At 36.5% G+C, this 13,001-nt stretch overlaps 2 protein-coding genes across 2 annotated transcripts; both read right to left on the bottom strand.

Annotated features, from left to right (window-relative positions):
- Nucleotides 1–1,284: 1,284 nt before the first annotated feature.
- LOC103339005 (ankyrin repeat family protein / regulator of chromosome condensation (RCC1) family protein) lies at nt 1,285–10,084 on the bottom strand. Its single transcript, XM_089042218.1, has 11 exons — nt 9,843–10,084; nt 8,142–8,796; nt 7,109–7,286; nt 6,766–6,994; nt 6,150–6,289; nt 5,615–5,904; nt 5,239–5,451; nt 4,649–5,140; nt 3,438–4,109; nt 2,023–2,565; nt 1,285–1,840 (listed from the first exon to the last, which is right to left on the bottom strand). Exons 2-11 carry the CDS (start codon nt 8,409–8,411, stop codon nt 1,616–1,618), a joined length of 3,252 nt encoding a protein of 1,083 aa, XP_088898344.1. The 5' UTR covers nt 8,412–8,796; nt 9,843–10,084; the 3' UTR covers nt 1,285–1,615.
- Nucleotides 10,085–10,694: 610 nt separating this feature from the next.
- Nucleotides 10,695–12,724, bottom strand: LOC103339023 (aspartic proteinase 36-like). Its single transcript, XM_089043407.1, is given in 7 exon segments — nt 10,695–10,828; nt 10,924–10,995; nt 11,287–11,346; nt 11,459–11,550; nt 11,631–11,705; nt 11,813–11,971; nt 12,477–12,724. Coding segments are annotated over 7 exon segments (840 nt in total).
- Nucleotides 12,725–13,001: the final 277 nt, after the last annotated feature.

Genomic DNA, 13,001 nt, shown 5'->3' with positions numbered 1-13,001 from the left:
ATGCACCCACTATTCCTTAGTCACGGGTCTAAATTGGAGTTTCTATTGACTAAACGACCAACTCATACCCCACAACGATTATGAAGAACAACTGATACCCCACAACTCAGAACCACAAAGCATGCTAAGTCGTGTGTCGATGGTTGAAAACTAGAGCGATATCTTTGTGTCGAATCCTACAAACCAGAGTATGATCATTGGTCGAGCACAAGATGAGGCTAAACCCTAATCTTATACACGACCACCATGGTTTCAAATTGGAGTAGAGAATTTTAGGAAGAAGCTTTGATCCGAAGAAAACTAAGTTTTTATTTCTCTATCGACTTAAAAAAGAGACTAAATTCGAGGGGTAAAACAGTAATCAAGCCTATAATATATACTACACGAGTTGGACTTGCTTAATCACTTTCTTTAGCATTTTTATATTTTTATTAGAACTTTTTTGGTGCTGGAAAAATGAAAAAGGACCAATAGAAATGGTAGGAAACAGAACGAAGAGATCGAGTAGTGGGAGGTAAGAGAAGGATTTAAGGTGCTTAACTTTATCTCCAAGGAGGTATACTATACACCATTAGATTGATGATCTCCCAAGAGCTATATAATTATCATAACTTTTTTTTTTCTTTTTTTTTTTTTGGTAGAGTATGTTATTTATATTATCGTTAGCTTTTAATCCTTTGCTTGATACCATAATGGATACCTTTGTTTTGTGAAATTCTACTCAAACCCTCTAATTTTCTCGCTGACTACAGCCCAATTCATTTTCGTTCATTTAAATTTCAATTATACTCCATTTAAAAAGCAAAAGAACTCAACTGCATGCTACCGGGGACTTCCTCAATGAAAAAGAGTTTTGACTTATACGTTAGATGTCTTTAGGTTTAAACTCCCATAATATCTTAGTTGAGTGCGTGTATAAGAAATTCTCATCTTCTTTAGTTTAGACCATCACTTGTAATAAAAATAAAAATAAAATAACTCAACGGCATATGTGGCTTAACACCAGCAACACGCAACGCGAGAGGGAAAGCAGGTTAATTCATCTCCTGTTGCTGGCAACCAATGTCTTACATATTGACGGAAATGTTAGTGGAAAAAATAAAGGGATAGTTTCCTGCGCACATTAGTGTGGGAAAATCCGTCTTTGCATACCATTCTTTTAATGTGAGTTCATTGAAAATTTTAAGGAAAGAATTCAAATTTCAGCAATAAACTTACATAAGTCGGGAGAACCGCGAAAATACAGAAAACAATTTATTTAAAATGGGTACAATGAATGAATCATTTATTCAAATTTTTTCCAGTTGGAAAACAGAAACTTTCATTGATTTATTGACATTATACAACATAACTTACAATCCCTAAATTTAAAATATCACATTTCAAATGGCCATGCCCTATAATCTAGAAACTAGTCACCAAAGATCTAAAAAAAATTAAAGGAAACAAAGTCCCAAAAAGGAGTATGAGATATAACTTCTGCTACTTCATGGATTTGAAGGATATAAAAAGTATACGCTGAGCTAATTCTATACAGTTCAATGTACAGCAGTGTATTTAACCCAAAATGTAAACAGAAATAAACGAACAGGAGGTGCCTCTATTTCTACCTAATTTAAGATGGGTTCTTTACAATCCTAACGCTGCTGTAGAAGCGCCTAAGGTCCTTCATAGCCTTTTCCTCAATCTGAATTGATCGAATCGATGAGGGTGCATCCACCTCTGGTTTGAACCAGCGGTTCACTCCAGAAGCATCCATTGGTGAACCCTGACCATTAGTGACTGAGAATCCAGCCGTTTTAGTCTTTGGACTGTGGGAAAGACTATGATGTTGTTTTACCTGATTTGAGACATAAATAAAAACAGGCATGAGAACGGTAAATTAAACGCCTCAAATCTCCATGACTCTGGCATGTGGCAGCAAGAAAACAACTCAAAAAGAATGCATGGAATTCAGTACACATAACAAAGAATATTAATGGTCCAAACACATAAGAGAGAGAGAGGGTGCAATTCACATACCTGCTGCATTTGGATGTCCCTAAGAGAAGGGCGAGAAAGAAGGGGAGGAGTTCCCGAAGCAGTCCAAGGAGGTGTACCTCTTTCTCCATCAGATGCCACTGAAGTATGGGTTGCAACCACTGGTATCGAGACCACTGGTATTGGCTTGGAAGGCAAAAACGAACTCAGTAGAATCTTCCCATCACTTCTAGCATTGAAAGGATCTTCTGCATGACCTCTGTTCCTAGTTGACTCACTGTCCTTGGTTTTGCTTTGCTCATCCTGAATCGCACGAAGAGATGCAAATCCTTTCGGGATTTTAGCCCCACCCCATGCAGGGCCTTCACTTTTTGGGGATGGTGGGGGTGGTGCAATGTATTTGGGGGCATCATCAAGAGCGCCACTCAAGAACATAGAAAGCCCACCCCTTTTATTCTTCTTCTTGGAAGTTATTGATGATGAACACTTATTCTTTGCTAGGTTTAAATTGTCCTTCTGAACACACAAAGCTGACTCCTTAATAGTTTGGTTTGTCATAATCCCTTCACTCACAGCATCTTCCTCCTATCAAAGGTACAATTCAAAGAATTTAGCAAATGGGATGAATTATTGCACATATCGTTAAAATATGCGTTCCCACTAAGTTGTAGATAATATTTTAACCAGGGAAAGGGATACCAAAAATCAAGCCTTGTTTAGGAAGAAGGCAATAATCCAATAGTCATTACAAAATGCAAGTTCAGAGTAAATCGGACACCAAGATCAAGTAAATGAAAGTGCAGTTAAAACTATTAAAAAATGGGTGCAAGCCTTGATGTTCAATCAAAATACATTTTGACATCTAGGTGGCATAACAAGCTATGGAAAGTAATAAGGGTGAGACCAAAATCATCATCCTGTATTTTGGATAAAGATTTTTATCGCAAATGATCCCTGAACATATAAAAGCCCTCACTTTAGTCCTCAAACTTTTGAATCAATCAATGTGGATCCAGTCGTTTGGTCCACATTCTGACCCCAAAAAAAAAATATATATATATATATATACTTTAGGTCCACACATTAATTTGATCCTTGTCGTCGCATTCCATCAAAATTTTCGCTAAAACTGGTCTTGTGTCATCATCTGACAAACTTTAAAGGGCTATTTTTCATTAAAATATAGCTCATCCACCCAATACACAAAATAAAGCTCACACCTCTTAACAATTTCAGGGACCATTCATGATAAGAACCCCAACGATAATGCAAAACAGCAAGTATGAAGTTGTTAACCATCATTAATCATGCACGTCAAAAAATTGAAAAGATTTCAAACCCCATTCAAAGATTCAAACATCTCAATTAGCTGGAAAAAGAGGATTTAGTGAATAACCATCTTTTACTGAAATCAATTCAAACCTGATAAAACGAATTTTGGAATGTAACAAGCTCACCTTATGTTTTGTGGTTTGAGAGATTTCAATACTCAAGAAATCCTTTGTGTGTTTTGGTTCTACTTCATCTCCCGGAAAAGAAGACCCTATATCCACTGGTGTGGCCATCTGTTTGTTCTTTCTCCTCTGTTTTTTTGATAGCTCAACCCTTTTGTTCCCTTTTCCATCAGGCTGAACTGAAGATGATGCCTTCAATTGTGGTGTCTCAACTGGAACACCAAGCTCAGCAAGCTCCCTTTCAAGAGCTGGCCTCGTCTGAAGCTTTGTAATTTGCTGGTCATCAAGAAGTTGCCCACTAGACCGTTTTGCTTCAAGCATCTCAATCTGCTGCAACTTTTTCCGCAAGGCTCGAACTTGCTTGCCGATACCATGATTTGGATCATCCTTGGGCTGTAGAAAGGAATCTGGTCTTTGGTGTATTTCATTTTTCGATGTGGATTGCTTTGTATGGCCGTCACGTGTCCTTTGAACCTCATTCTCACTATCGTCCTCTTCACTATAAATAGTAGCAGGAAAAGTAGCTGTAGGAGTTGGGAGACGACGGTAACTCCATGGTTCAGATGACCTTAGGTCCAATATATTTTCAAGTTTAGCTAGAACATCTGGTGAAGCACTAGCTATAGCTTGTGATGATACCGTAAATATATAGTCAAGGTTGCGTATGGCAATGTCCTGCAATAACAAACACAGCTTCAATAATTAAATAATTAAGTAGCATGTAAACTACAAATCTGCAAAAACTTGGATCACAAGTCCCATAAACAGAAGCATGATGAGACAATACTACATTGTCTTGTAGTTCCTAAAGTGTTCAAGACAATAACCTGCCCTCCACTATACTTTTATCTTCCAAAAGAAGATAAAGCAGACTGTATTGGAGACATTGATAACTAAACCACAAAAACTTACTTGGAAAAAAAAAACACTCAAGGGCCACCCAGAAATGGCACATACAACCTTATATATTAGGCCCAAGAGCGGTGATATCCAGGTGACCCAACAACAGGAATTTTATATATATATATTCAAATCACAGATTATTATGACATGAGGTCCAAAATTCCTGTTGTATAATAATTACAGAACGTAGGCAGATGATCACAACACAACCAAAGAAAGCCGGACATAGATTCAAATCAGATACAATTTGAAACAGGTTAAGAGTTTCATAATTTTCCTTCAAATATAGAGCAGTCCATGAGGAAGAATACCTCACAATACTTCTGTAAATCATCTGCCACGAGTGAATCAGCAATTTCAAGCAGTTGAATAGCATTTCGTGGCTCCACTAGATTCTCTCCTGCCACTTTTTCACAGAGACTTTTTAAGGTTGGTATGGGCCCCTTATCTGTATCATCGTTTTGGATAGTAGGTAAACAAGTATCGGACTCCATATCATTGAACATAAGATCTTCATCAAGCTCTTCTAGCTCATCTTTGACATTTGACTTCTGCTTCTGAGGGATCTTCACCACATTGGAAGGATAGACAGGATGATAAAGGGAACCAATAATCAATATGTGTGTTTCACCTACAGAAACTGAAGTAGCCCGTTTTGTACCATGTAACCGAGCTGCAACTGGTGGCTTATCCTTACCTTTCTTCCCATCCCACATGTAAACATCACCTGTAGCTGTAACGGCAGCAGTCCAGTATTTCCCTGCAGATATGTTCACCACATTTCTTCCACCCAGCGAATACAACTAGACAAACAAAAAAACATAGAGAAGATTAGAGATTGACATGTGTTGCTCGAAAGGATTAGACATTCAACAAAAACACTATTATGCTAAAGCAAAACCTGTTGGCATCTTAGATCAGGATCTGATGAAATCCAATAAAATAATGCACCATCATCTGTCAGAGCCATGCTGTGTACCATCCCTGCAGCTATAGAAACCACATGAAGCCGTTCTTTGCGATGAAACTTCAAAGTGGTATTTCCGCTCTTTTTCAAGTTTCTAGCAACTACAACACGTTTGGCCGTAACAATTCGATGACCCCAAGTGTATACCTGGTACATATATACATACAGGATTTAGCTCAACTACAGCCAATAGGTGGAGAAGTATTCACAAGAGAGCCCAGGTAATAAAATAGGTTGAAAATACAGAAGAAAAAATCTAATATTTGAGCCTAAGTGAAGAATATGTACTGTTAATTCGGGTTAAAATTACCTCCCCGTCAACTCCCAAGACAATTGTGTGAAATTTTGCTGCTGCAACACCCGTAAAAACCTTGCCTTTCAAGTATTCAACTCCTCTTGGAGTGTAGTTTGACGCAGAGTTAGATGTACCATAGCCAAGCTGACCCTCCCTATTGCAGCCCCATGTGAAAACTTCACCATTATCAGAAACAACAGCCGTGTGCTTGTTTGCTGCAGCAACTGCAACAACTTTTGATCTAAGGGAACTCACTCTTCGAGGTGTAGGTTGGGTGTCCACAGAAGTGTACCCAAGCTGACCCTCTGCACAACATCATGTGAAAATAATCAATTTTCCATAGTCCTCAGATGCTAGCAACACATAGATCATAGATAAATCTTTTACTAATGCCAGAATACATTAAAGGAAAACAATCAATTTTCTCATAGATCGAATCGTGCAAGGACCCAGTGATTAAAGACAACTAAATTTGCACTTCTTTTGTTATGACAGGTAAGTGGTTTGCAAATTGCAAACACTTTTGGTTGGAAGTCCTCATATGATTTACCTCTGTTGGATCCCCAAGTAAAAACTTCTCCACCCTCTGTAGCAATAACAGTGTGATGTTTAGCTGCAGCAATTGCCTTTACCCGACGGGACCCTAGACCAGAAGTCACCAAACGAGGTGTGATAACTGCAGCTTGACCACTGAAATGCATATAATAAAATGGAACTGATTCATGCTTCGCAAAAGGTACAACTAGCTAAAGCAAGAAAATTTCAATTGATTAGCCACTTTTATATGTAAAAGGCGACAGAATTCAACTTTTAGTCATACAGAGAATAAAACCAGGGATGAATATGGCTTCTATGTTTCTTGCATCTCAATGTTTTCACAAGTTCAAGATAAAAAGTTCTGCCGACTTAGAAATTACATTCCTACTTGCATCATTTCTATTTCCACAACGACTGGCGCATTCGTGTCCTTCTGTACATGAAAAGGTTGAAATACTACACACTCAAATTTGATAATATGTTAAAGAATATCATTTATTAAAAAAATTACCAAGTCAAAAACTTTTCAGTAAATTATTTTTAGATAGTACAGGGAAATGCTAAATCAACCAAGGTTAAAGCCTCTACTATGTTGGACAGGGGCTACGTAGTATCATAAATGTTTATACCTGTGTATATCAAAATCTGGGTGACCAAGTCGTCCTCCTCTTCCAAACCCCCAAGTGTAGACTTCTCCTCGAGAAGTGACTGCTACACTATGGAACTTAGCAGCAGAAACTAACTTGATTAAAGAACCATGAAGAGCATCCACCTTGCATGGTAACTTTTGTATGTGTGCATTTCCAGTTCCAAGTTGATAGTTTGTGCCACTTCCCCAACTATAAACCTCTGTAGTAACTAAAGACAACAACAGCAATTCAGCAAACCTCTAACCACAGGTATACACAAGTACATGCAGTATGAAACAGTATATGATCCTCATAAATCTTGGCAAAACACAGCACTAGATACCAGAATTATGTCCATCTTGAAGAACTTGCAAGACAGGCCCCGATAGGAGATCGAAAGGTGTTCGAGATTTAGAGTCCTCCAGTGAGATACAAGCACCAAACTGGAGAAGTATACTTGCCACAGCAAGATGACCAAAATGCAGAGCCCTGTGAAGGCTACTCCATCCGGATTCCCCATCCTGCAATAAATGATATGAAGGGCCATGCAAAGATAAATCATAAAAATCGGTTTCCACATTTAAGAAAAATAAAAACCTGAATAGAATACAACATCTATTTATAGATCAAATATTTCAACTTTCCAAGTATTTACCTAAAAGGGCAAGTTAATTATTCAACTTTAAATGCATTATTTATATACCACATATTTCAACTTTCCAAGTATTTACCTAAAAGGGCAAGTTAATTATTCAACTATAAATGCATTATTTATATACCACATATTTCAACTTTCCAAGTATCATTGATTATCTTAATTTTTCGAATTTCAATGTATGATTGGTTATACATAGTTACGAACTTCATAAAGTTCAAATTTCATTTAATTATATGTTCCTTCAAGAAGACATGCTTGGTAAATATTTGGTTCAGAAATTTTCCCTTAACTTGTTTTAGAATATTAAATAATTATGTAAGACAAGATTTAGGAAAGATTATAACATATACGACACCAAAAGAAATACTACTTATCAAATTTCTTTTCCCAACCTAAATGGCGAATGATATGGCCACACCTCATCACCACATTCAGGAAAATAAATAAATACATCATCACATGTCAGCTTGCCATGTTGATTGCAAAAGAATGTTGGTAAAACTGTTGGGTTGGATAACACTGTCCTTAGAAAAATTATATACTAGGTGACAGGAAGAGAAGACAGAATATCATCTCAAATTTAAAGGTGCAGGTGAATCAAAGCAAGAAAAGCATTAATCATTTAAGTATAAAAGCATATAAAAGAAACAACTTGACAGCCACTAGCAAAAACATAAAAGCATTCATGTAAATTTAAAAGATTAGTAAAGCAACAAACCCTAGCATCTGGGTCGGCACCAGCTGTAAGAAGCCTCCTAACGATGGGAATGTGATTTCTCCATGTTGCAATATGAAGAGGAGTGAGACCAAAAATATTTCTTGAATTAATATCACCACCACTCTTCTTCAGTACTGATAGTGCTGAATCCACATCTGCCAATGATCCTTCTCGCACAACAAACCAGAGATTTTTCTGCGTTCCAGTCGACAAAAATTTGCGAGCAGGGGACTGCAACTTCTGCTTTTGCCCTTGAGGTGAGACTTCCATTGGTCTAAATCACAAGGCTGAATGCCACCAAACAATTAGTTTTTTTCCACCAGAAAAGTAGGATGTCAGTTCATGCCAAGTTGCCAACCAACCAAGTAGGCACCCTTGTTGAAATTGGTTTCATCTAATCCATGTTAGAGTTGATTTTCCAATTCCAATATATAGAAAATTAAGTAGCTATATCACATGGATGCAACAATAAATTGAACAACTGGTACCCACAGTCATCATTGGCATCCTTATACTGAACACAAATCCCTTGAAGAAGCCACCGGAAGACCCAAATTACTGCTCATGCGACACCGAAATATTTGATAGACAAGTGAAGCGAAAGACGGTATTCTCAATTACTCTGACAGTATAAAAATTCCTTCAAGCTTGCCAACTGAAACAAATATAAAGTAACAGGAATAAATAAACAAAAACTTACATGGATTGCTGGAAAAAAAGAGGCATGTTATCTTATGTTATACAACTCATCCTCTGAATGACTGACAAATGTACTGCTAAATGCATTCTCAAAAAGGCTAAATTGCACAGGTGAATTATTTAAATGATTTTCATATACTGGAAATTAGTGGTAAGAGCAGCGCTTGCTTACAACAACCACATTACTCTTCTACTTTCAGTATGAAATATAATATATCTATACAACATTTGCACATAATATAAAAACCCAGACATAAAATGATGAGCCTATCAATTCAGTATAAGTTAATCAGACACAATAGAAACAGAAACACAGAAACACTAGAGTAAGCAAAGAACTAAAATTGATCAAACACCGAGTCTTAAATCTAATCAATGCAGAAAATAAGCAGGTGTTGGGTTATAGTTATGCATCTCCGAGACCTACTTTGTTCTAGGCAAAAAATCAAAACTGATCTCAGAATGAGTCAGAAATCTAAGCAATGCAGCAAACAGGCAGAGAAGAGGTTGGCTTATACTTATGAATCTCTGGGATCTACTTATCCTTAACAGTTGGCTTACAGTCGAATGACAAATCAAAAACACGTTCAACCTAATCCCCATATCACCCGACGGCCTCAAAATGCAAACTTTAACAAAAAAAAATGGGCATCGCCAAGAAACCGACGGACGGATAAACTCACAATTTCGAAATCCAGATAAGAAACGATCATAGAAAAAGCAATTGAATTTGAAGAGCACCAATTAAAGCAAATTAAATCCACCACCAGAAAAACAAAATGAAAACTGAAGTCTAAAGAAGAAAATGAAATATGAAACTGACACCAGAATGGCAATAAACCAGCCAGAAAACAATCAATACCCATTTGCCAAAAACTCCAAAAATCAGCAAAAACAGAGATAAGTAGCTTAGAGATATACTCAACAACTGAATTGAATCGCATCGAAATCTCAATAAAGCATTAAAAGAATTGCTCAGGAAAAGAACAATATATAAATCACCTGATTTTTCTTCAGCGAGAGAATTTTCACTTGTTTAAATTAAAGCAATAGATTAGAATCCTGGAACATATAGGCGGGTGATGTGCCTGTTTCGCTGTATTGTATCGAAACGGAGAATATACCTCACCACAAACGAAGGCTGAAAGGCATAAACGCATAAACGCTCTCTGAGAGAGTGAAGCCGAGAAGCCGAGTCTTGAACTAGAAGGGCATTTTGGGGATTAAGAATATTGGGTGAACAATGGATGAATGAAGCCTCTCTCCTGATTTGGTGGCACGTTTTGCTACTTGGCTTTTGGTTAAGATTTGTTGGGTTTGGTGTCTCTCCGCGCTTAACACGGGCTGCTCATAAAGGCAGACCTTCTTTTTCTTCTCTTTTTGGTCCTTTTCTTTGTAATTTTTTTTGTTTTTTCGGTAATCTTTTATTATTATTATCATTATTATATTTGTTAGTTTATTTTTTCTACATTAATCCACCCACAAAAAAACCTTTAAGCGTCAAACATTCAAAATCTCATAAATTATTGTTAATGAAAATGTTGAAACATAAGACATTTCATTAGATAGGAGGCCATATTTATAACCCAACGGTGGCCAAATTCTTATGCAAATTAGAATTTAAAGTAATATATTGAGAAGGAGAATTCATTCATAAAACCACAGACGTACAAAGGGCGATATGATACAGTGGCCTCGTTAAAACCTTCCTAAGACAACCTCATGGGACAAATCTTATGAGAGGAAAGAGTACCACACATGTCATAAATTAACAAGAGAGTTCAATTCAGGTCACTTTGGACCATTACAATAAAAGAACAAGTCAAATAAGAATTCTTGATATTTGGCTACAAGTCATGCCAACAACATATACATCACCACAAATCCTGTTGTTAGCACGCTCCATAGCATGTCTCCTGATGAAGATCTGCTTCTACTCCACTGTCGAGTATTGCTAGAAGGTATGGAGACATTTACTGGTGATGAGCCTGAAAAATAGAAAATTTCAAAATATGACATAGATGCTAAGGAGAACTTGAAAAAAAATATATAAGAGTTCATATAGACTCATAATTGAACTTACAATCATAGTTCGCCCATCCAATTCGTTGAAGAGCTAAATTGTACACGATTATCTTATCTTTTAGAACAAGATCTGCAATTGAAGAAACAAAAAAGGGTCATAATTGAGACAACACATTTATGATTGTCATAAACGGTTTCAAAAGCAAATTGTGATAATCAATATTTATCAGTACAAAAAATAATTGTAGTGCTCATAAAGCCATTGCATTGTGCACCACTAGGTAGACTAGAAAATACATTACTTTGCATAAGCTTTGAATAAATATACACTAAGAAAAATTGAAGAGGATTCATCCAACCAAATATCAACAAAAAAATTTTCCACAAATATTCAATAACCAACCGAAATTTAGGGCCTAACCTCCTAAGATTGTCACCCCTCCCTGAACCTTTTGAAAACCAATGCACCACACACCAATGCCTACCTGTAACAATACAGTGATCCATTACACTTATGCCATACAATTTACAATAATTATATGTCTAATGCAATGAATTTAAATAAGAACTTGTACAGAGGGAGATGGAGGAACAACTTACTTGACCTGTAAGGTACTCTTCTGGTTTCAACACCATTGATGCACCAGCAAAGTTTAGACTAACAGCAGGAAAAACCTCAGCCAAACTGAAACATAAAATGTCATTTAGGTCTTCATAGCTTTTCTTCAAAGGGAAACTTAAAAAATATTTAGAGATAAAACCAACTTGGTGGTTATATGATAACACTGTTTTTCGTCTGAAATGAAGGGAGTCAGGGATGGTGAAACAGCTGAAGTTATCTACACATCCCAACACAAAATAAGCTTTTAGTAAGGAGAAGATATCTTATTTTTCAGACCAAACACCACAAATCAACCCATAAATAACACCAAGTGAATAAACTTATCGCACGAACGAAAGGAATGTAAGCTTCTTCAACAAGGTATCCCAATGTTGTTCCTGAGTCGATAGTAGTTCCTTTGTCGTGTGATGTGAAGGCTGCTGGATCAATTGGCAAGATTTTCCCATTGACAGCAATGCTTTGCATATTTAAATAATAATGGTGCCTGAAAATAATGGCGAAGGACGTTATATGAAAAACTCAAAGACAAATAAGTAATAGAAGATAGCTAACAAGTAAAAGTTTAAAAAGCCAAAAGTGACAACATCAATAAATTGATTTCATATAATAAATTGTAGCGACACACACTAGAAGAATTTTGGGCAACAATCACTATTTTTTTAACCAATTATCATATAAGTTACTATTGTCCTTTAACTTAGGCAAATTTTACTCTTTATTGGTAAGTTGAGAGTTGAGACAATTAATGAGTTCGTTTTCCAGTAACTATTAGACAAAAATAGACTAGGTTAGAAATGTGGCTTTCTTGGTTATGCAAACCAACGGAAATCAGTGGCTATAAACCCTTGTCCTTATTTCCTTCTCCCATTCCCTAGTCTAAACCCTAGTCTTTATTTCCTTCTCCCATTTCCTTTCCCACCAAAATTCACAGTTTGATAGTAAAGCTTACAAGCAGAAAGAAATAAGAGAAAGGTTTCCAAGAGATGTACCGTGGTGGAACAAGAGGACTGTAAACAATACTTGGCTCCAAAATCTCACCAAGATCAAGTGTACCCCCTCCTTTTTCATCTCCCTTCAAACAATGAGAGAACACTTTGGAAGTCAACCCTCAAGATGACAGCTACGATATAATGGATAGAGGCCCTTGGCTAAACCCAAATATCCCATCCAGTGTTGAAAGTGAAATAGTAAAACCCCCAGACTCATAAGTAGTGCACCTGTATGTTTCCAACACCATCAGCCAAGGAAATTTCAAAATTAATTCAATCAACATAATCAGAGAAATTATTCTACATAATATTAATTATTTTTGTTCTAAACGATGGGACTGAGAAATTGTATATGGGAATTAGATTTCATTGATGTGATAAAAGAAGATACAAAGATGTCCTTATATAGGCATGATACAACAATACAAATCCTACGGATTAGCTATTTACCATACATGGTTCCTATGTTAGACAATTTATGTCTTAAACCACTTTAATGTGGTCTTCTAATCATCATAGGAGATC

This window comes from Prunus mume, linkage group LG8, assembly GCF_029339155.1.
Source record: "Prunus mume cultivar Tortuosa linkage group LG8, ASM2933915v1, whole genome shotgun sequence".
Lineage (NCBI taxonomy): Eukaryota > Viridiplantae > Streptophyta > Magnoliopsida > Rosales > Rosaceae > Prunus > Prunus mume.
This window is presented reverse-complemented; position numbering and strand designations above follow the sequence as displayed.

Coding starts and splice junctions, on each gene's coding strand:
- LOC103339005 (XM_089042218.1), bottom strand. CDS start 8,411: ATGGAAGTCTCACCTCAAGGGCAAAAGCAGAAGTTGCAGTCCCCTGCT. Junction 5,905..6,149: donor TACTTGGGGATCCAACAGAG/GTAAATCATATG, acceptor GATGTTGTGCAG/AGGGTCAGCTTGGGTACACT. Junction 4,110..4,648: donor ATTTACAGAAGTATTGTGAG/GTATTCTTCCTC, acceptor TTGTTATTGCAG/GACATTGCCATACGCAACCT.